The 25,134-nt window shown below is 36.4% G+C and overlaps 1 protein-coding gene across 1 annotated transcript in view; it reads left to right on the plus strand.

Moving 5' to 3' along the window:
- The window catches only part of PRKN (parkin RBR E3 ubiquitin protein ligase), a 654,450-nt gene that overhangs the window by 519,618 nt on the left and 109,698 nt on the right, over nucleotides 1-25,134 (plus strand). The window contains exons 8-9 of the mRNA XM_065731250.1: nucleotides 8,861-8,922; nucleotides 20,545-20,694. Coding sequence (XP_065587322.1) covers nucleotides 8,861-8,922; nucleotides 20,545-20,694 — 212 coding nt within the window. The remainder of the gene's footprint in view (nucleotides 1-8,860; nucleotides 8,923-20,544; nucleotides 20,695-25,134) is intronic.

Here is a 25,134-nt window from a genome sequence, read left to right on the forward strand (position 1 = left end):
AAGCGTCATTAAAAACCAGTAGATACACAGCGAAGGCCAGAGTTTTGTGCAGTGTGAGACAGCCAGGCCAACAGATTTTTCTCTAAAGCATCTGAGATGCTCTATTTGCCACCAGTAGTCAAACTTTATGTGATCCTTTCCTATCTCTGTTGCAGTCCTTTTGCAGATTTTTTACACTAGTGCTTCAAAAAAGCAGAAATAATTTTTGTGTCTCAAGAGGATTTTGAAATTAAGACATGTAGAAACAAAAACATAATATGTTCAGCTGGGCAACTGACATCTCTGGTAACTTTCAGAAATTCTGTCCTGAAAATCAAGCTTTTATGAAACTTTCTCTAATATTAGCTTTAGTAACCCTTTTAATGGCAAAATAATGTATAGGTTTCTTTGATGAATTCAGCTATTGGAAGTCTGTCAAGAAAAAAGAAAATGACCATAATACTGTTTGGCAGGACTATTAATCAAAACGAAAGGGTTTTTAATTCAGAATTTTTAAAACAACAATAAAAAGAAGCAAGCAGATTTCTTATCGCAGCTTAAGCTTTACAAAAAGGGGCACTTGATCTTTATTCTGCTATATAGGCTTTAAAAATGTCTTATATTTCATATACGAACCTGTCCTTTTGCTAGTGTAAATATATGCAAGCAACATTTACTTCTTTGTACCTAAGCCTGCTTGCTTGAGCTGAAGAACTGTACATCTAGATACTTCAGGAGAGCATTAGGAAAGACTGCGCCATGTTGACATCTGGGGATGTAAGCCAGATACCAGTATTTCTTGTTTTGTCCTCTGGTTTAACAGCAACAAGTAGCAGAGCTGAGCTTTGCAGACTAAATGCATACCTGTTAACTTTGAAAGAAGTCCATATTCATTACTTTTGAAAATATCTCCTTTTATATCTTTTTTTTTTTTAATTAGGAATCTGTATTATTTAAACACTTAATTCCTTTCAGGTTCACATTAATTTACCTTACTTCTGCTTATCTAGAACAATGTCATCTGGTAACATGTTGTCAAATAGCGTGTGTACCAAGAACCCCATGTGATTTTTTATTTTCAGGTTTTACTGAATATGCTATTTCACACACCAGTTGTAAGTTGGATAGCATCATATATGTAGGTACTAAAAGCTTGTCTCCATATTAAACTCTGCAATCAATAGTGTATTTAAATATATATATATATATCAGATGATTTCTATGCCCAAGAGGCTAAATGCTGTTTGCAACATCATTGCATATATCTGTAGCTATATATCTGTATCAGGAAAGTTCTGATACCTATAGAGAAGCAGAAAACAAGCACTGTGCATCCATTCAACTGAAGGTCATTTGCTTTTCTTTCTTGGTGAAAAAGTATTCCACAAGTGAATCTATCTCAATCGTAATAGATCATCAGAATAGGTATTGGAAGAAGTATGGGATAAGGGTCTGAGAATTTTACTTTACAAATGTGGCTCAAGCACATAATCACCATTGAGAATTCAGAAGATAAATAATAAGATCTTTTGTTAATAATGAATTCAATAAGTAAACCTAGTGTTTACAAGCTCATTTCATGAGAGAATTCTGAGTCAGACTTGCTATTTTACCATTAGTGCTGGTTAGCACCAATTCACCTTACAGGTGAATTGTGTCCACATGAAACTCCTGCTTTTTAAGATCTGCATCTGTAAGACTTCAGGCTTGACATGCCAAATTATTTAGAGAACAGTTTTGTCACTCTTTTTTTTTTAATTAAACCTTTCTTACACAAAACATGGTACAAGTAAGCACAGTGTAGTCTACAAATTAATGAAGCTAACTTGGTTTTATACAAAAAATATCTAGGTAATACTTAAAAGAGAAAAAAAAAGTGACTTAATATTTACAAAGATATTGTTCATAAAGATTGTATAGAAAATTTGGAAAATGGTTATAATGATACGATTTTAAAGAATCAGTGAGAAGATATGGCTATACCTTTCACAGCATAAGTACAAACGAGGCTTATGTACTTATACGTACTTGATATTCTGCATAATTTTCAGTAAAAAATACTGTACATTACAGACAATCTCGTTGGTTTTGTGTTTCTTCACGTTCACATAACTTCAAAGATGAGAAAAGGTCACCTGCAACATCCAAACATTTAATTAACAAAAATGCAGTGAACAGACATCATGCTTTGAAATTGTTGTCTGTTCCCATGAGAGTGACAGTACTGTCACCAGCATGGGATTGCTTTTCACTGGAATAGACTCTGACAGTACAAAGGCTTATTTTTGCACCAATATTCCAATTAGTTGAACAGGTTGGAAGAAACCGAGAATATGACAGATCAAACAAATGCATACTAATCATGGGATTTCAAACCTGGTGAGTCTTGTTTTGTGTGAAATTCTCCCCTGACTCCCTCTTTGTGTTGCTCAGTTACCATTCCTGTTATCACACAAAAAGTGGAGCTGGTCTCTTTTTGTTGTTCTGCTGCCCTCTTACTGAGCAGATCTGGCTGTGCTGTACTGTGCTGAGCAGTTAAGTTTGCTTGTGGGGACACATAGCAGCTGGCTGTGCCCTGGAAAGAGACCCTTTGTAACAGGGACCTCAGAGCTAAATACTTCCCTTGCTACTTTTGTGCAAACAGAATTAACTACAGGACACATCCCTCAACATTACTGTAGTACAAGAACTGCCCTTCAAGTGCTGCTTTGCCAAATGTTTAGAATGTATACTTTTTTGTATGTGAAATATTGTTTATATTTGTGATCATCAGATTTTACTCAGTGCAATCAGAAAAACAGACACACATCCATTAATCTTCTAAGCACAAAGTGGTTATTCTTATGTATTTGAAACATTTTTCGGTTGCAAGCTTGGTTTAGCAATTAGCACTGTGGAAATACGTCCTTTGAAGGACACTGATAAATATGCTTACACGGTTATGTTCAGAACTGAAAAAAAAGGTATGTACTTTTCAGAATTAACAACTTTTGAAGCAGACATAAAATTTAAGTGAGAAAAATTGAGTTATGATGTGTTTGTAATATAAGTGCTCAGTTTAGTGCAGGAAGCTAAACATTATGGAAAACATATTTGCCTAAAGCATGTGCAGAAATGATTTGGACTGGGACTATTGGGCAGAACCAACTCCATCTAACCACAGAAGTTTAAAAGTTAGTTGTATAAAACCTAATCATCTAAGACTCTACAATCAATGGAGTGCAATGGATGTCTCCTTTGGATCTATCTCAGTCAGAGAGAATTACCCTTTGAAAGTGTATGCTTCCTTCTGTTGACTACAAAAGAAGTGTGCAGTGAATAAATAGGCCTTGGATAACTGATATTTAGATGCTTAAATTCCAAGAATTGAATCTCACCCAACTGTACAGTCTGGAGAAGGATGAAACTTCTCAAGCAAAGAGGGAAATAGTGCTACAAACCTGTGATTGAAATTAAGATGTAGAGTGCAGTTGTAAAAAAGGGGTGTATCTGCTTGTAATTAACAGCTAATGAAGGCATAGAGTCTGAGGAGAATATTCACCCCTAGAGATAAAAAGTAATATATTTACCATCAATATGCTTTCCAGTTTTGTGAAGCTCACCTGTTTCTTTTCTTGGGAGTTTATAGGGTTCAGAATCTCTTGCTGCAAGGGCCAGTGAAGTGCTGAGTCTCCATGAGTCCATCAGAGCAGGGCCAGCAGCTTATCACATACCCCCCATCTTACCAGGAGCAGGGCACCAGGGGCACCAGGCACTTCCCTGAGACCAAGACCTGGGCTCTTGCTGGCCATGACTTTGGGGAACTGGAGCATGGACCTGCTGTGGCCTTACTGGCATTGGAGCTGGTGGCCCTAGGCTGACATGGAGACCTGGGCCTGGGTTTGGGCAGGGACAAGCAGGGCTGGTGGTACCCTGTGGCTCTGGTGCATACAGTGGCTCTGCCAACTGTATTTGTAACTGCTGTCACTTTATTGTTTTTATTTTGCCATTATATCACAGAATGTTAAAATAGCTTGGGTTGGAAGGGACCCTAAGGATCATCAAGTTCCAACTCTCCTGCCATAGACAGGGCTACTAGACCAGGTTGCCCAGGGCCCCATCCAGCCTGGCCTTGAACACCTCCAGGGATGGAGCATCCACAGCCTTCCTGGGCAACCTGTTCCAGCACATCACCACTCTCTCTGTAAAGAACATCCCCTGACATCCAATCTAAACCTTTCCTCCTTGAGCTTAATGGTTATTCCCCCTTGTCCCATCACTATCTACCCTTGTAATTCCTCTCCTTTTTATAGTCCCCTTTTAAATACTAGAAGGCTGCAATGAGGTCTCCCCACAGCCTTCTCTTCTGTAGGCTGAACAAACCAATATGTGATATTAAAGGATTGACTTAAGTTTTCTTTTGCCTTCTTACTGGAGAACATAAACTATACAAAGTGATAAGTTTTAAGTAAAAACAAAACCAGAAGGTAGCTCTGTGAGAAAAAGAACTAATATGTGAAGAGTTGGGTAATTAAATTGGTGATAGTTGGAATCACATTTTAATTACAAATTGAAAATGTATGTTCAGAGCTGTTCAAATCAGGGGATTTATTCTGTTAGGAGACATTAAACTGGCCTTCTTAAATCTTGCTTTTCTCACAAAGATACATTCCCCTATAGGAAAGTATTAAAAATGTCTTCATGTCCTTATGAAGAGAATACCACAGTTTAAATTGTAATTGTACTGTTGTAAGCAGCATTTGGAGTGAAATAATGCAGTGTGGGATTCAAGCAACTATAAAATGATTAAAACAATAATCTGGTATCTGATAGAACACTTAGAAAAAATAATAATCTTAAATTTAAGCAATAAATAAAAGCTTAAGTAAAAGCAGAGAAGTTGCTTGTGGTGGGTTTATAAAGCTACTATTGCTTTGAACTGGGTATCATCCTTTAGTGACTTAGTTTCCTGTTTAGACTCGGGTTCATCTTTAAACCATAACATTAATGCAGGTCTTATCCCTTTGAGGTCAGTAGAGTTATGTCATGGAAAAAAGTGGTACAAAAAAACCCTAATGATCTACATCGATATTATATTTCTTGTATATTGTTCTGCTTCCACAGCAGACAAAAGCCTGTAAAAGCCCTTGTAGCCAAGAACATACAAACGTAGAGGCTTGAATGTCAGTTGAAAGAGGGAATTAATAAATCCTTTAGCTGTCATTTTATCTGTCTGCAGATGTCCTCAATCCTGAGTTTTGGCTTCTGATTAAAGGCAATTGTTCTTGCCTTTGGATCATTTGCTTTTAACACTCATGTTTAATTGTTGCTGATTTTCAAATATTTCTATATTTTGGCTTGTATTTGTAGAAATTTACTGTATATCTGTGTTTGTTTGTTTGTTTGTTGAAATAATAATTGGCAGAAGGAAAATGAAAGATTCTGGTTAATTGTTAAGGATACTGAATGTGAGGATTTCTGTCCTACACAGGATGTATAATTTAATTCTCAAAGTGTCCTACACAAAACAGCAGAAACCTTTAAAGTGCAGATTTTTTATTTTACATGGCAAGTTCAGGTCACAAATCGGAAAGAGAGAATTCATTTTTCTTATAAGCTTTTGTGTACACAGTTAGCCAGTGCACCCAGTTAGTGCTTAGCCTGTAATCTCTTTCAAGTTCCCATCTATGTTTGCATGTCCATGTATAAATTTACAAATGTATGGGTGTTTTAGTGGGTGTGATGAAAAGCATTTCTTAACTGTCTACATTAAAATAGGTATTTTTAAATCTTTATTTTATGGAATGGTTGTTTTTCTGTAGCCTTTGTCTCTAGTGCAGAAATTTAACATCACTCAAGACTTTTTCACATCCCCTGGATATTTGATAAAAATGGGTTGTTTAACAGAGCTTTGCTTACAGAACATAGAAAACTAAAGTAAAATCATAGAATCACCAAGGTTGGAAAAGACATACAAGGTCATCCAGTCCAACTGTCCACCTATCACCAGTAATTCTCTCTCTAAACCACGTTCCTCAACGCAGCGTCTAAATGTTCCTTGAACATCTCCAGGGTTGGTGACTCCACCACCTTCCTGGGCTGCCCATTCTAGCACCTGACCACTCTTTTGGAGAAGTATTTCCTAACATCCAGCATTAATCTCCCATGGTGCAACTTGAGGCCATTCCCTCTAGTCCTATCACTAGTTACAGGAGAGAAGAGGCCAACCTCCAGCTCACTTCAATCTCCCTTTAGGCAGTCACAGAGAGCAATAAGGTTTCCTCGAGCCTCCTCTTCTCCAGACTGAACAATCCCAGCTCCCTCAGCTGCTTCTCATGACTTGTGCTCCAGATCCTTCACCACTTTTGTTGCCCTTCTCTGGACACACTACAGAGCCTCAATGTCTTCCTTGCAGTGAGGGGCCCAAAACTGAGTACAGTACTCAAAGTGCAGCCTCACTGTCATCTTATGAGATCTTGAGGATGTCTGGACTGTGGAAAGATTGGAAACTCTATTGGACAAATCTGAAAATCAGGCTATAGAAAGTACTCTGTTGGGAAGAGAACGTGTCAGTAGCCAATCAGTAACATTAATAATAAACAAATGTATGTATGTTCATATATGTTTAACAATTATTTACAAACATCCTTAGTTCAAAGTGTTTATAAAAGTAAGATACAGGGAGAAAAAGAGGATACAGATAAACAGTTCACATAAAGATGACTATATAAATCATGCAAGAAGAGGGTAAAATGGAATGGACTTCTGGGAGAAATAGACATTTGAGAAATGTGATTTCAATGAGAACAGAAAGAGGAAATAATCTTGCTAGGAAAGAAAAGGGGACTTTCCCATCTTTAGGTTGGGAAACTAAATTGGGAAGGATACGAAAAGAAGAATCTGTGAAGATTGAAAGAAGCAGAGACGAATGACAAGCAGTTTAGCTGTTGATAAAAAAGTATAATCTGTCAAAAGTTATCTTGCAGTATTACATAAAATCACTTGTCCACAACAATAAGAAATTTCTATAGCAGTGTACAATCAATGCAGATATTTTCAGGAAAAAAAAATGTTATAAGGAAAAATTGCAGTAATTACATAGGATCTTGAGGGTAAGAAAGAGGAACTTTATTTCAGGCAGTGATTTTTTATCTGACACTCAGAATTCAACTGCTCTGGGCTACTATTAGGGCACAGATCAAAAATTTAGTTGATACATTCAGGATGCATTGGAAGATGGATATTTAAATGCTTCTGAAAATTGAAAGAAAAATAGTAGGCGAAGTATTAAGGATGGCTTCTTTAAGTACACTGAGCACAGGAAATAGTGTAAGCAGTGAGTGCCTAAGTGTGGAGGAAATTCAGACTGAAGAATTAAAGGTGACACAAGGGCTGTGGTCATAGAGGATGAGGAGAACAAAACCTATTAATAATGAATACTCAGAGCTAAACTTGCTCATTCAAATATATATTTATCTTTCTGTGAGGGGATGGAAGAGGTGGATGGAAAGGATAAAGATATCCTAGGTTTCATTAAATTGAAAGAAAGTAATATTTAGTGAGATATAAGCAACAAACAGAAAATTCTTAGTGTATGCTAAAATCTTGGCTGCCTTTTAAAGGGTTTGGTGATGAAGTTGTGTTGATGTTGTATTTTTCTTCAAGTACTTCCTCTGAATGGAAATAGAACATTTACCAGCAAGAAGTTTTATAGAATATCGTTTGAATCGGCTCCCTAGATAGAAAAAGTTAAACCATTGAAAGACTTGTACTGTTACAAATGTGTCCAAAATAGGGTTTTTGCCTTTTTAGTTGTATGCTTGCAAGTATAAAGGCTTTTCCCTTTGTATCCCTAGCACAGCTCTGCCAGCAGGAGTTGTGTGTAGGCCATGCCTCATTGCCTTTGAGTGAAGCCATGGTGCTGATGGAGATTTCCTGACAACTGTCTCCAAATTCATTTACATCTCTTTAATAGCAGTCATTAAGGGTGAGAGGTAGCTGTTCGTACTTGCATCAGCAGAAAAACAGGTTGATAAAAATTTTAGTTCCTCCCATATTCTGCTTTTAATTCCTTTAAAGGAATTTTCCCTGTTCACAAGCAGATGCTTCAATTTATGGTAAGAAGAATAAAGCACAGATTGCTTTCACAGTCTGCACTTTTATCTCTTGCCAAACATGAGTCTAGTATTGCACAAAAGTGAGTAGCATGCTTGAATTTCATCACCAGGCAGGTAATCACAGTATGAACAGATCAGTAAGGTGCAGGGAGTGTATCAAGACATAGTGTTTCTACTGGTTGGTACAGATGTAAAAATGTTTAAACTTATAGAAAGTTCTGGTAAATCTCTCTCCTGCCTATGTAGTTGATTTGTGTATCACACTTGTGGATGATAAGTACATATATGTGAAATGGATCATGTTTGGGACAGCCAAAAGTAATGTTATCTGTGGCATCTGCAGAGCCTATCCTTCAGGCAATCAGGGAAAGCCTTTAGAGCACAAAGAGCTGAGTTCAAACCTGGTATGTGAATCAGAATGCAGCTTTGGGCAGCTCAAAGGTTCTGATGTGAGAACTTCTTTTAACAGGCCTCTTGGTTTACACTAAGAGGCTGGTAGTATCTGGCAGACAGTGCTGCCCTTTTCATCTTGCTTTTGTTTCTAGTCCTTTGGGGAAAGGGCTAAAATATACAGAATATAACCTTTCTAAGTGTTCTTGGTAGCATGCTCTGAAATGTGGAGGGATTATTTGATAGATGGTTTTCAGCATCCGGTTGCCCACAGAACCATGGTTTATCTTTCTAATCTTCTAAATCCAGCATAATCTGTGTGTGTGTATCTTATAGCTGAAACTGCACTGGCAGGGAGGAGTTCTAAAGTGGCTGTTTTTGTTTCTTTCTAACAGCTGGCTGTCCAGACTCCTTGATTAAAGAAGTTCATCACTTCAGGATTCTGGGAGAGGAACAGGTGAGTTCAAATCTCAAAGTTAACATTTTAATGTCATGAAAGATAGACATTAATGAGACAGTTTTGTCTCTCCCCAGAGAAGCAGAGTGTGTCTCATGACCCCCAGTGACCTGAAATATGAGGGAAAATGCACTCAGGAAATACATGTGCAATTTTTTTTTTAATTCTATCCATCAGCCTTGACAGGTTATTAATTGGTACATCTGCTATCTGCCACAGCTTTTCAGCTTTAGACTACAGCAGTAAACACTCTCTAGAACTGCAGATAGACAAACACTCTGACCAAGGGACTGATATTTACAGCTGCTTTGTACTAGCTGTCTCCTTTTTTTGCCTACGGTCTCTTTTAGAAGAATATTTCTTATTCATAATTATACCTGCACTTTGTACTGACAAACCTGTTTCTAATGAGGGATCTTATAAAAGCATGTGAGGTATGCTTTTTACCCCACTCACAAGATGGTCATAGTTAATGTTTTGTTAACAATGAAATCAATGTAAGAGATATTGAGAAAGTAGCCTTAAATATTGAGAGGCAGGTTGAAGTGTCAGATATTCAGTGCTTCTTAAATTCAAGTTAATGTCTCTGGTATTTTTCCTACTGTACTGTTGTGAAGCCCAACTGCCTAACATACAGTTGCTATATGTACTAGGGACCAGGTGCCTGAAAGCTCAGCACTGGTATGTTGTACCTCAGAATATCTGCATCTGTTAAGGAACATAGCCCCCGGGGTCTTGCACAAGGTCATATGAAGTCTATGACAAAGGTAGAAGCATGTCCTGAAATGTTAATTCAAAGTCCGATAACCTAGCTGTTAGATCAGATTATATTGTCTAGAACACTCTGTACCTTCACCTTTCTTTTTCATTATCCTACAGGCATATTTTTCTTACAGTTAGGATGCTGGTACATTTTCCAGACTTTCAGTTTTCTTCCACCAGTCCCTCACTTCAGATGTTATAGAAAATCAAACATGTAAGTCCTCAGGGTCTAAGTTTCCTCTTAGCAAGAAGATAGCAGTAAGAGCAGTGTGGCAGGATTTGTCCGACCAAAATGGAAAAAAAAAAAAAAAGACAGAAAAGAGGTAGGCCAGAAGAGAGACTAGAAACAGGAATCTAGTGAGACTGGAAGTTCAGAAAGAAGAAATTAAAGAAATAAAAACTAGGATTGATGGGGCTGAGGGACTGGTAAGAACTAACATAGGAGGGCAGAGTGAGATGAAGCTTGAGGAAACTGGAGGGATGCAGCTGGCTGGCCGAAGACTGAGTGGTGGGGATTAGCATTTGACAAGGAACTGAGACTAAGAGCAGGAAGGGACCAAGTACAGAAACTTGCTGGAAGAGATTGGTAAATAAAGGAAGAGTAAGTATATAAATCTGTATGTAATGAGCTGCTCAGAGGGTGAAGATAAGTGAGCTAGGAGGAAAGAGAAGGATAGAGATATGAAAGTGAAATGGGAAACAGCTAAACGAAAAGACTGTGAGTAGGAGTGAGAGGTCTGAGCCAGGCACAGATTGATAACTCCACTTACAGCAGACAAGTAGTACATCCCAGCTTTGGTAGTAACCACTGACAGAGCAATAGAATTTAGTTGATGCAGGTTTGTTGGTTGTTTTTTTTGTTTGTTTGTTTGTTTCTGTTTGGTTTTTAGAAACAGAAGTGGTAGACATCAAGATGAAAGCTTAAAGAGTTAAGACTGCAAATCTGACATGTCAGATTTAAGATTACCTATGTAATCTTTCTTTTTTCTTTCTTTATTCCACTCTTCTACCTTTACATCTTTTCAGTATTAAATTAGTTGATGATGTACATGATATTCAGAAGTGAGATAATATGTAAATCACAAGGAACCTTGAAAGAAAAGACAGTTAATTTTTGTCCAGTAATAAGAGAAGTTTTGATGAGAATGGAGAATTCTAATAAATGAAGTTTTGCTGATCAAGTAAATACATTCACACTTAGTCTGAATATTTGTAATATTTTTACTGTTTTTCATGATGCAGTTACTCCTATTTGTGGTAACTACATTTGAACAGATAAGAAACTTTTGTTAGCAAGCATTAGGAGTGTAAAAATATGCAGGTAGAAAATTGTTCTACAAAATGGATCAGACCTGCAAAGATTTCTCTTTTTCTGAAACTGGCTGCACTAACAGGCTATTCAGGTACAATGATTATCATTACAGTCTTAATAAATGCCTTTTCAAGTAGTAAACACTGCTGTGCTAGTTGAATTATGCCCTAAGCCCACAAAGGCATGAAGAATATTGCAATTATGTTGTGTCTCTGTAAAAGCTTTATTGTCTTGAATCTAGTGATGACCACAGAAGTTCTTGTTTGAAATCAGCATGCTCTTTTACAGTTAAGGAAAAGTAGGTGCAAAGCCAATGTTTAAAAAAAAAGAAAAAAGAAAGAGAAAAAAAGAAGCCTAAGTACATCTAAATTAACAGTGAAAGGAATTTCAGGGGAAATATATATGTATATTTATTTCAAAATAACCTCTCATATTTTTGTTAAGTATTTACTTTTTTAAAGGATTATTTTTTTCTGTTTTCATGCATACTAGATTGAAAATTCATAATTAATTATAACATTGTTCTATTCAGACTAATTAAAATTTCAGTGTTATCAGTCAGCAAATATTTTGTTCAAATCCAACCAACAGTCAAGGAGTAACAAAGGCAGGTTACTACTACATGTCAAATCTTGATTTATTTTTAAAATGCTTATGTATTTAAGGCCAGATTATAAAAACAGAATGCACTATTGTGATAATCTCTTTTGATCTCCTTTAAAATCCACATTACATGAATGTCTTGGATTAATTCTTGTTTAAACTGGAGTATATTGCTGAGAAGAACATCCATTATTTGTTTACAAATCACTTAAAAACATTAAATCCTATTATACCTTTCAGCAGTGAAAGATAAAAAATGCTCGTCTCTTTGCTTTCCACTACTCTGCCAGCACCAGCACCCTTCCTGCTTTGCCTCACTGCCATTTCTCAGTGTGCATATACTTTGTATTTCCAGATCCCTTTGTTCTATCACAAGGCAATATATCATACAAAAAAAAAAAAAAAGACTCAAATGTATGAATGTTACTCAGAAAGAACTATCATACTCCTAAAACAAGATTAAACAATTTGCTTTTACAGCAAAAAGCAGCCAGACTGACAAATGTTTTACAGAGTGAAGGAACTTTTTAGTATTACGTGAGCATTTCCAGTGTTGCTATTTGTTGGTTCCAGTTAAAGCAGTGGCTGCCCAGTAAGGAACATAATTTCCCTTCTAGAGATTTCTAGTTATTCATCAAAGACTTGCCTTAGAGCTTTCGAACATTCATGGACACAGCTCAGATTCAGATCACAATAAATAATGCTGCTTCCCAGACAGAAACCCCAGTGTGCAACTGTGTCCTATGATGGTTCTACCTAGAAAAACAGCTGAAAGGTAATCTGTTTAATTAAGCCCACCTGACCAACAGTTCTGACAGCCCTGTAGCATGAATTCACTTGTTCATTACTCCTCAAATTATTGCAAGCTTTATCACTGCTGTTCTGTGTTCCTTGGTTTTCTTCCAAGTCATTGATAAAAATTTTAGGCGGTGTAAGTCCAGGAATCAATACTTTCAGGATGGTCTTGGAAATACATCTGCCTAATGATGATTACCTATTTACAATTATATTTCAGACCTGCCAGATAGCTAAATTTTAATCCTCTTAATATATGGCATATTAATTTTGCATTACTCCAGATATTTAATCAAAATGCCATGCAGCTCCAAGACAAATGTCTTAGAGAAGCCTGCTTCTTCAACTCTCTTGCAACAAAAACTCTCTTATCAACAAAATTTCAGTGAAATCAAGGTCAATAATTTGTTTCTAATGGGAAATAATGATCTCTACCATTTCTTCACTGCATATTTTTTCCAGTAAATAGTGAATTTATGTATTTTTTATTAATGTCAATGAGAGGTAAAGGTGTTGAGCAGCTTTAACGATCAGTCCACTGGGAAATGTGTCTACCTATCTGTCTATCCAAATAAACTGTTTCTTTATCTAAACGTAAGCACTGAATGAAAATGCTCAGAAATAAATCCTTTATATTTAACTTGAAATGTGAGGAGCTACTGAGTAATATTTGCTAAAAGTTCTACAGTAATAAAATTGTTTTCCAAATAGTCTAAATTCTCATTAGTCTCTTTGACACGTAAATCTTCTGTGTCTCCTATTCCCTCAGGAAAATGCGTGATATAGGAAACTCATTCTTGCTGCAAAATCTGTCATTTAAGATTTAATTGGAAACATCAAGATAGTTTTTAAATAGGGAATTGGTTTTAGATTTTATGGAAAGAGTCTATATGGTGAAATAGAAGAATAAAAGCTCCACTGGTACGTGATATGCATTGTTCAGATCTAACTTACTAGCTATCATTGGCTTCCAAAGTAATTGATTTAAAATGCAACACAGGTACATTTAGCAACAGATTGCTATTCCATTCAATAATGGACCCTTTGAGAAGGTGCCAGAGAGTATGACCTAGAAATGTCTCCAAAGATAAGCCTCTTCTAGAGCTGGTGAAAATAAAAAGGCTTATTCATGTCTTGGATCATTTTTCTTTTCTGGTTGCTGGTTTTCTGATACATTACGTGAGTGGAAGAGATGCACAAAAAGTTCAGAAAGCAGCTCTGACTGGGTTGTTTTGGGTCTCCTTTCACAGACAGTCCCAGTGTACAAAAGCCAGTGTACAAATTTTTTGCAATTCAACGTCACTATCCATGATCAGTCATTTTCCCCTAGCGTAATGGATGCAGTCCAACGTGCTGTCTAACAGCTTCTCTTCATAGGTACCTTGAGAGATATTCAGGACTGGGATGAAAGATTTATTAACTGGTGAGCTATTGAGAAACAGCACAATATAAGAAGGTTACAGTCTCCTGCAGCACCCATTTTTTCTGCCAGGCTGGCTGTACCCAAGTAAACATAAATGATTCTACAAGTCATGATCATACAAGCTGTTTACAAATATATGTTAAAGATGCAGTAAATATGGGCTGTGTCCAAATACTGTGTAAGGCCGGTAATTCAAAAAGCCAGCGCCAGTCTGTGGTTTTTGACTGTGATATGCCAACATAGCAAGATGACTTGCAGTGAACTGTTATGGAGTCTCCCTAATGCCTCTCTGAGAAATTTCCTTCTTCTCCACAAAGTGATAAAAAAACTCGTTTAATTGTTTAAATGGAATGTTGTGATTCATGAATAAAATAGCAGCTACATCTGAAGGCTGGAAGGGAAAACAAACAATGCAAGAGCAGTCTGCTGCTATACCTGAGTGCCCCCAACAGGTCACGGAACAGATGAAGCTGATCACATCCTAGTGGCAAGAAAAGCTGCAAAGTAATGTATAGCTATGCTTCTCTACTGTATCATCTGCTCTGACAACTTTGCAGAATGTATTGGCCAGTTTCTTGATATTTTGACAGGGGAATGATCAATTTTAACAGATCTCTTCTATCAGCTACTACTGCAGCTTGTAGCACTGCTCACTTTTTCTTTACAAATGTTGTGGGTGTTTATATCCCTGATATATCCCTGAAATCAGACAAAGCCTGAATGGAGATACTCATTCCTTATGTGCCAGGGGAAGCTAATGCAAAAGAATACTCTCTTTTGAAAATCAGTAGATGTACATTCCCAGGCTTTCCAGAGGTGGTGAGGGATTGTGCTGCTCTTGCTGTTAAGATCTAACTTTAGAAAATATGGGAATCTAGTATGAGAAAAACACGGTACGGACAGAAATCATGTAACATTAATTTGGGTTTTATAAGGATTTTGCAATACATGTGTGTGGCAATTATTATTTATTTATTTATTTATTTATTTATCTATTCGTTTATTTATTTATTCTTGTATTTATTTTGCTTGCAATATTTACTAGAGATTTTTTTTAAGTATATGTTACAGAATATTCGTATTTTTTGTCTTTTTGCATCTCTTCTAACAATCTAACAATCTTCTTCCCTGAAGTAACTGACATTCGTGTGACTTCCTCAACTTTGCTGCTTCTGGATTACCAGAACTTTATCCTCTTCGCGTTCTTAGACAGAGCATTCCCAATTTCTTACTCTTTTTTCTCCAGGTTGTCTGTGCACTAGAGTAGTGAGAGAAATAAAAAATCAGGGAGAAAGAAGGGAGAAAAGTACTTGTGATCAGAGCAATTATTTTTTTGTCTTCGATTTTTGTCAAAATCAAACAAAAATGTCATTTTCATAGGAACCAAATTTCCATTGTTTATCTCTCTATAAAAATTACCAATGTAAAATGTGCTTCTAAAAAACTCCAGAAATTCTCTTCCATCCAGCTTTTATTGAACACAGAGAGAATATTTGAACTCTAATGTTCAGGGTCTCAGGCATGTATAACAAGTGAGAATTCTTAGATCCCTTAGGTGAACTTCATCTGTTTTCATGGAATATGCATGCATTGACTCTTGCAGCCTTGGAAGTGGGATACATTTGGGCCATTCTCCATGAAGCTCAGTTGCACAATTTACAAAAACATCACCTATAGGCATTGAAGATTGTCATTTGTAGGGGACAAAGGAATGCTTATAAGGTTCTGGAGGAATCGAATGTTAATTTCCAGCATTTCATCTATTCACACTGATTCCATAAATACCTGCTGGAAAATAACAAACTTTGAGTAGTTCATTAATATGGTGTCAAACCATACAGTGTTTGTAGTCAGCTTTCTGTATTGTATTTTTTCTTAAATATTTTTTTCATACTCCTCATATAATCCTTGTGATTTCTACCATTCTGTACACTGCGGTCTTCCATTTCTTTTCCCCCTCTCTGTCCAATTTTGTTTGTTTGTTTGTTTGTATATAAACTGTGTCGCATTGGTCTAGTCATGACTTCCTTATCTGAAGCATTTTCTTGTGACTGCCTTATGCACTTTCTCAAAGTCATTCAAACTGCAAACCTGCGTAAGGTGGTTCTCTTTCTCGTCTCCCCTGTGCTGCTCAGTGACCCTAGGAGAGTAAAAAGCTGATGGTCTGAACTTGATCTTCCCATTCTGTCCTGGCAGTGGAGTCCAATAACTCAGGGAAAATAAACTAAAGGTAATCCAATGAACCACAAAATGGTGAACAGCAATCATACTCAATCTCTTTAAATCTATGTTTTAAGTCATCGATATGGTGTCTCTTTCGTAAGTGCTTTTGCTATCCCAATGTGTGCTAAGGGTTTTATACATTAAGTTACATAATTACGTTATGTAACTAATTTTACTTTATTTTTGTATGTGTATAATACATATAAATAAAGTGCTTAGTCTACATTATGGACTAATAGGCTCCACAATCTAATTTTCAAACACACAGATGGTTATTTGATTTATATGAGCAGTAAAAAGAATTTGACTCCAGAAAGTAGATTTTCTTTCCTCTGAGACCATTGCATGCAGATAAAAGAAACAAGTAATTAAATTATCTTGTAGATATTAGAAATTTTGGCTTTATATCTACCTGTTTAACTTTTGTCCAGAGTTCCCTGTGAAGCTAGTACTGAGAAGATCCTTTTAGGCTTAAGGGGAAAAAAAGGAAAATAAAGAATAACTATGCCTAAATTTTAAAAGTGACATTAAAATACATAGCACAAGGCATATTAAAGCATAGCTTTTAAGTTACATAATATAGCAAGAAAGTGCTATATTCACGAAGTGTATTTCACAAGGGTTTTGTGCATCCAGGTGCATTTCAGGTTTGTCTTAATGTCTAAATCTCAATGAACCTTAAAATAGAGCAATCTATAGTTGTTCCTGCTTTATTCTTTTATCAACCCAGTGATTTCAATTATATTATCACTGATTTACAATATTAAGTTATTGAATTTCTTCTAGTTGAAACTTGGTACTATTCAAACTCTCCAGTGATATCTTCCCAGCCTGCAAAGTGGGGAGCAGGGAATAAATGGTTACTGTTGTCCAGTCTCTGTGCCCATGTCATAGTCTAATGTATAATAATTTATAAAGATCATTTCTAAACTCCCTGACAACTCTTCATGAGCAAAACTCACAGGAAAGACCTTTGTGATATGGTTGAAATACCAAAAGTGGAGCTTGAAATTTTTTCTACTGAAAATTTTATTAAATGGAAGGTATAGATTTGAGTTGGCTGGGACAATTAAAAAAACAAGGAGAAAGTTCAAGGCAGAATGCTGTTTTTGCTGTTTTTGCAAGAAAAAAAATATATATATCATTATTTATCATGAGTATCTCGTTTCTGTACCTTTATCTGTCCTAGCACTAATTGTTTGGAGCAAATCATATTTTGTAGACTTTTTTTTTTTCAAATATACATTGAAATACTTAATTCTATGTTGAATCTGGCAATTATATACCTACCTATATTTCTGAGGCATATAAATGTCCTGCATGCTTTGCTCAAAAGCTGATTTCTAGCAGCGGTAGATGACTGGTGATTTCTGTGTAATACTATGCCTCTCATTACCATAGTATTTGATGTCCTCATGACTATTAATGGTTTTGCCTCTCAAATGCTACAATGAAATCAGCAAGTATCACTCTCCCTCCTTACAAATGGGGAACCGATGAGAAGAATAGATTAAGTGACTTACGTGAAAACCACAGGAAGGCTGAGCTGCTGACAGGAATTGAAATCAGGTGCCAGTTCAGTCAAATTTTCCATACAATGCATTTTTCTGAAGTTTTTCCTAAAAATAACTTACGATATTTTTCTTGATTTTAACATGCAGAACACTTTTCACTCAGTGAGTGCATCACTAAATAGGGTGCGCATTGCTAATTATCGAGTAATAGATATTTTGAATGAACAGAAGAGTTAATCTTCCAGTGACAGCTCGCTAAGTGTTAGATATCTAGTAGATGTCTAAGTTAGAGCTCCAGCTAAAACATCTCCACAGGGTGATTTATCCCACCTATCTTAGACATTGTGTTTAAATCAGGATCACTTACCTCTTGGGATAACTGTCTCTTCACATTCAATATACTTGGAGCCTATATGATCTGTTTCAGTTAAATGTTTGATTTTTGAAGAAAGAATGTTGTGTGAGGTAATGCACATTCTAACTTATTTGGATATCTAATCTTGGTTTCAAAAATAGCTTGTCCCAGTGACTTAGGATCAGAATTATTGGTTCTGAAGCACCTATTATGGGAGTTACCTAATCTCAGGTGTCAGTATCTAGCAAATTGTCTGATTTCTTCTATTGTTGATACGAGGCAGTCTAAGGCTCAGTTCTTCTCATGCTAAGGCAGAAAGAGAAAAGATGAACTGCATCCTGTCTCTCACTGTTGAATGAGTCTAAGCAACTCCTACAACTGTAGGTATCACAATCACAGACTCCTAAGTAATTTACTGACTTTTTCAAAGTATATTGATCGCATCAGGACTGTGTGATATGTATGCCTGTTTTATATCAATAGGAAATACTTATGTAATCTGTCACTATATTAAAGTTGTTAATTAATAATTCATTAATAGTATTTTGGTCCTTTGCAAACATTTTGTAAGTGCTTCTTAATGTAAAATGAGGCATTTTATTTCAGGTCACAAAATACAGCATATAAATCAGCAAGTTATGTATGATAGAGCACATACATGTTCTGTTACTACATGTTTTAGACAGTTGCTCAGTTTAACTGAGCACAAAGAAAAGGAAAATAGCTTCTTACAACATATCACTGGAACAGGTTCCCCAGAGAGTTTGTGAATGCCCCCTCCCTGGATGTGTTCATGGAGCTTTGAGCGACATGCTGTAGTGGGAGGTGTCCCTGCCTATAGCAGGGGGGTTGGAATTAGGTCATCTAAAGGTCTTTTCCAATCCAAACCATTCTGTGATTCCATGGTCTTGTAAATGTTTCTGAGCTTTGAAAGTGGGAAACAGGCTGATAACTAGATATCAATATGTACAAATGCACTTAGTAAAATATTTCCAGCCTTTGTATTGATCCACTCGTTTGACTTTTATTGCGTGAAATTACTGCTGAGAGTGCTACAATTGGTTGGCATTAATTCTGTGCTGAAAATATATATAAAATATCAAACTTTTCAGGCAGAATACAACTGCTGTGTCCATATTGCCAATAGGACCATTTCCTACCTGCAACTTAAGAAGACAGGTGGATTCCCATCTTGCTTGTCCTCCGCTTTTGCAAATGGAAAGAAAAGGAGAGGTACCTAGAACAGTTTCTCCGTGACCTCTATTTTAATTTAGAAACAAGAAAGAATATGCTTTTTCAGCTGAGAATTTATAATGGGAATGCTGAGAGAATCTCAACAAGGTTTTTGTTTGTTATCCAAAAAAATAAAAGGGAACAAGTGGATTTTCATGGGCAGTTACAAGAGAAAAATTTATGAAGAACTAAATACTGTTGTGAGCACTGTAACATAAAGTTTGTTTTGTTCCTTTAGCTCACTGTAAAGTAATTCTGCTCTAAAAGAAAATTCATGCTACTCCCTTTTTCTTTGTCCTTTTAGATTTTCCTGTTTTCATGGGGCTGCTTAAGCCAAATTCTTTCGTTTATTTCACTCTACTGTAGACCAGATTTATAGGTGAATCTGAAGCCTGGTTTACAGTGGTTTTATAGCCACTAGAGTGGAACTGCGCCAGTGCAGAGCCCTAGAGTGGATGTGATTTACATGTTAGCAGCATGATTTGGACTTGTTCAGTTTATCTCAGTTTGAAAACACAGTAAGTTAGACCAGGGAAAGTTATTGTTGTGGCATCAGTCATTTTAGAGTGGGTGTTCTTTTTTGTCTCTGAGGATACAATGGGTGTGTTATTCAATATTCTGCATGTCAGTGTGTCCACCATTAAATTGGAGACATTTCCATAGCCCTCCAAGTTATCGATCTGGGACTAGGTGAAAACTGCAAAAAACTAAGAAAATTTCCTGGAAGACCCTGGGAAAAAAAACAAAAAACAAACAAAACAAAAAAAAAAAACCTATGCATCTAATATTACATTAAGTGGATCTGAGACATTTATTTTATCAATCAATTTCATGAAATGTATTTTGAAATGAAAACTGACTGATGCATTTTTGCAAGCCTATGGCTCAACAACATTATACTGGATCTTTCTGTGGATTTCTTTACAGCTTTTATCAGTGTCTGTTGTGGAACTATATTTATGACTTTCTATAGTAGCTTTGGTAAATCAGTGTAAGAGTTCTCACCAACATTGACAGGAACAATCTGGATTTTCTTGATTTTAATATCACACGGTTCTCTAATTGTTTAAAAAATAACTGAATAATGCATGTGATGTGAGTTGGATCAAAATGGGCCCTGGGCAGTCTGATCTAGTGGGTGGCACCCCTGCCCATGGCAGAGGAGTTGAAACTGGATGATCTTTGATGTCCCTTCCAACCCAAACTATTCCATTACTCTATGGTTCTATGAAAATGACACCTCATTTAGTGACCTACAAAGTTTGAAACATTTAAGTAATAAGCTGAACTTAGCATGTAAGCTATTAGGACTGCTGTCTGTATATGTGGGATAGATTCAAGCTATCTTTTTTTTTCTCTTTGTGTGGAGTTGTAAGCTTAACATCTGTCTGTTGTGTTTCAGTACAACCGCTACCAGCGCTATGGTGCAGAGGAGTGCGTGCTGCAGATGGGCGGCCTGCTGTGTCCAACTCCCAGCTGTGGTGCGGGTCTGCTACCTGAACCAGGAGTGAGGAAAATTGTATGTGAGCCAGGCAACGGAATAGGCTGTGGGGTAAGAGCATACGTTTTTCTACTAGCTCTGTGGAAAACAAATGCTTTTTTAGGATGTTATGTAAAGTGGATAAAATGGCTTTTTCCTTTTACATTGCTGACTCTGAATTGCCCTTTATAAGAGAATGGGATGCTGTATCTCTGTAAACTATTGAAGTACAGTACCATGGCTTAGGAATGACTACTTCATCGTGAAGACTATGTCCATTCCAGACTGCTTTGTTTAATTGGTTTTAGAAACTGTTGAATAGTTAAATTAAGAAATTGAGATGTACAAATGACAGTCCAAGCACACTTTGATTTTTTCTTCTTACACTCAGCAAAAATAGGCATAGTCTTGACCAAATTAATCGTTATATTAAAACCACATTTCTACATAAATGAGAAAAATAAGGGAAAAAAACAGTTGGTGATACTTCAGTAGCATTTATTATATATTTTAAGGTAGACAGTGAAAAGAAACACACTTTTAAGCAGACTATGCACAATTAATGGTGGAATTTTTGAAAAATAAAGCCAGTGACACTTGGAACTGGACAAATCATACAGATCATTTTTTGGCAGTAGAAATAACAGCACTTTTCAAGAATCAATCTGCATATATAGAAAACAGAAATATGCAGAGAGAAATCTGTATATAAAATAACCTGTTAAATGTTATATCAGTGTGACTGATATTTTTCTAAGTGACTGCTTCTATGCATGTATTAATGAATTCCATGCAGGATATGAGAGAAAATATCTGTATTTATAAAATATTATCATGCTCCTGCTGTTGTCTTTCTTGTGGAAAATGCACTTTTTATTGCAGTTTTTATGTTGCTCAAACTGATATCATGGAAGAATAATTGTTTGCCGAACTAGGAAGTTAGAGTAACTTGTCTTCTCTGAGTAGGTTAGCATCTGTCGACCTTGGTAAAACTTTCTATCTGTCCAGGCAGTGGTGCATGTAGAACAGAGTGCTCCCCAGCCTCACTGAGCAGACATAGGGCAATAAAATAAAGCAGGAGGTGGGAGAGTAATAAGAAACAAGACTGAGTAAATGAAAAGAAATGCTTCCAGATTAATCATTAGGGGTTGTTAAAGAAAGATAAAATCACAAGTAATTTTTACTCTACTTTCTGCCTTGAAATGATGAAAATCAAACTGTGTTTTGCAGTTCCATTCATCATCATTTTGAATCTGCAAATACCCTGTAAATAAATTTCACAAAGCATAATGGATTGGTATATTGCTTAGTTTAGCAGTGTTCTGTTTTCTTCAGTGGAATCTGTGTTGTATTTGCTAGTGACCAGATCTACCAGTTTCACCTCACCCTTTATTTGGATTATGTAATGCCTTTAATGTTTTAAGTTATATTTAACTGGGACTGAAATGAGAAGCAAAAGCCTGGTCTGTAAGCCAACTGCTACTGATATGAAGGCCCTTTCTCGGAATCTGTAATGGAATGTGATGAGAAAAAACATGTCATTGAGTCTTTCTTTGCACCCTGACAAATGATAACCTCAAAGAAGATTTGTGGCAGAGTACTGCCTGTTGTGAGAGTCCAAGTACTATTTATATTATGTCCTGCTTTGTGCAACTCACATGTGTCTGCATGCTAACTGGAGCTTGATTGCACAGATGAGGTGCAATCTTTTTCTGCTATGGAGGAAAAAGGGCAAAGAAAAAAAAAAAGCCCAATGTTCTTTACAATATCTAATACACAGAGTTGTGGTGGACAGGAATTGTTAGTATTGTGGTTGACTTCACAAGAGAGATAGAAGGATGTTGCTTCTCCTCTCAGGGGTTTCTGAATTTGCTCAGGGTGACAGTCTCATTCACTGCCTTCCCAGAGGCTACAAGCCCAGAGCTTGGAATGGCAGCACAGGGAAAAAAGCAGGGGAGGAAAAGGAATACCATGGGATCAGAGGGCAAAGGGCAAGTCAGTTGCTGGTGAGAGATTAATTGAACTGGCTGAAGGTAAGGATTTGTTTAAAAGGACACCAAGACAATTAGGGGAGCTGTTTATTTTTACTCCATCGTCTGTAGTCACTTCGGGTGTTTTTTACTTAGAAAGTTAAATTGTGGTGAAATATTTTCCAGACAAAACATGGTCATTTTATTGTGAAGGCCTTCCATTCTTTATGGAATGAGTGTCAGAAAAATCCAGGCTCAGACACTTCAGAGCACTAGGTTTTCTCACAAGCAAACAGTGCTTTACAGGCTCAAAGAAGGAACATCCTTTTTGTTCATGCAAAGGAATTCAGCAAAAGATGTCTTGCAATATTTACCTGTTCAGCATTGGTTAGGACCAAGTTCCTTGTTGAAGCAGCTAAGCAAAGAAATAAGGCAGGCAATATGAATGTGGAGATTATCTGTGAGTATGTTGTTCATCCTATAAACATCAAGTGTAAAGTCTCTTTTGGGGTTATTTGAAATTCTGTTTACGGGTAAAGTTCAAATAAGTGATGACATAGACCAAGCAGAAGAAAATAGATCTGAGTTGTCACTCCTTTACCCAAAAGCCACCTTAGATAAATATTTGTCTACTATACAGAGCAAACTGAAGCAAGCTTGGGTCTGAATTGCAGTATAGGGGAAGCTAACAACTGTCAAACTGTTAAGGATTTTAATTAACAGTGAAATTGATCAAGAGAGGGAGGGGGAATGGCTTTTCAAGAGAAAGTTGAGACAGTAAATGAAAAGATTTTTCAGAAGCCTTTTTATAAAAGGAGAAGAAGCTAAATAGAGAATAAGTTGGTCATTGGGGATTAAGGTAAAATAACTATTCCATTAATCAGAAAAGAAACTGTGTGAAGCAGTCCTAAATAGTCAAGGAACTTGACCAACTATATAAGAATGAAAAAGATGAGCAAGTGACTGAGCCAGGATAGGATGCAGACTTTTTGCCTTCCTCAGTTTTTCTATGCTATGTAAAATGAGGAACTACAATCTCTTTTCACAAAACAATTGCTGTCAATGTTTATTGAGAGAAAAATATGTCTGCAGGAGAGTGTTCTTAATCTGTTAAAGGGTATCAATGAGAATTAGAGATGGTAGATTTTGCTCTGTCTCGGGAAATTTGGAAACATCAATACAAAAACAGCCTGGAGAATGTTTAGATAGAACTGTAGCAAGAAAATGTGCATTCCTATATTTACCCTTTACAGTGAGGTGGTGATATGTGTTCAGGCTTTCAAGCAAAGAAATAGAACAAGGGTAGATATATTTTGACGTGGAAAGCAACATGCTGAAATATTTTTAATGATCATGAACATTCCTCAGCAACATGCATGTTGTGGTACCACAGAGTGACTTCGCTCTTGTCTAATTTTTTGCATTTATTATTAGCTATGAACATATTAATTGATGTATCAGAATTTTATACACTGTTTTTCTGCCTTCATTATTATTCATCAGACCTTTGTTACTAACTTTTATTGCTGAGACATAAAAGTTGGATATATTTAATACAAGAAAACAGCAACAAAACATAAAGGAAAGTACATATTGTACCAACGGGCCTTAGTACAGGAGAAGCTGTAACAATGAAAGCATACAAGAGCTCTATGAATAAAACACTTTTGCCTTGTTTTATTTTATACTGTGATATTATTTCCTATGTATTGAAAAAAAAAAAAACCCTTAAAAGTAGGTTAGAGTGGAGCTTCAAGTAGGACTTTACTACTTGCTTATTTAAAGTATGCTTTGAGATATATGTGTATAGCTCATCTTTCCTGGGAAACTTTCATTACTAATATATTTCAGTCAGATGATAACTGAATAGTGTGTCATTGCATTCCAATCCTTTCTTCACATAGCATAAACATTTTGCAGCATGCAATATCAGTTAACTGATCCAAGCAGAGACTTCTGCTATCAGTACAGGCTGGGGGATATGAGGATAAAGCTCAGCCCTGCTGAAAGGGACTTGGGGTTACTGGTGGGGGTACTGGTGAATGGGAAGCTGGACATGAGCCAGCTATGTGCCCTCAGTGCAGAATCCCAACCATATCCTGGGCTGCATCCAAAGAAGAGTGGTCAGTAGGAAGTTATAATGAAAGTTTTGTAACCTTGCAAAGGCAGCAAAAAAAAATGGGGTTACTTCACCTCTTTTACACCATATTTACTACATAATTTATACTATATGAGTAAAGACAGTGCCATTGAAGAATATCAAGATTTCACAAAAAAATGTATCGTGTTCCAGAACAGGTGAAATTTTGAGGCTGCAGACAACAGTTCCCTAAAAAATCAATAGATATAGGTACCATGTCTTCCTTGTATATGGAGTTCCTAGGCCATTTTGTCACATAGAACAAAATCTCAAATGCAATTTCACTTTCCCAGCAATTTTTTTCCTGTTGATTTCTTCTTGCGTTCTTATTTCATAGCTAAGGAACCATATGTTAATGCAATCAATTGCAGTATATTTGTGGAATTAATGATTGTCTGTCCT

Source organism: Cyrtonyx montezumae, unplaced genomic scaffold, assembly GCF_038088225.1.
Source record: "Cyrtonyx montezumae isolate F1298 unplaced genomic scaffold, pur_monq_1.0 scaffold_0, whole genome shotgun sequence".
In the NCBI taxonomy this organism is placed as follows: Eukaryota; Metazoa; Chordata; class Aves; order Galliformes; family Odontophoridae; genus Cyrtonyx; species Cyrtonyx montezumae.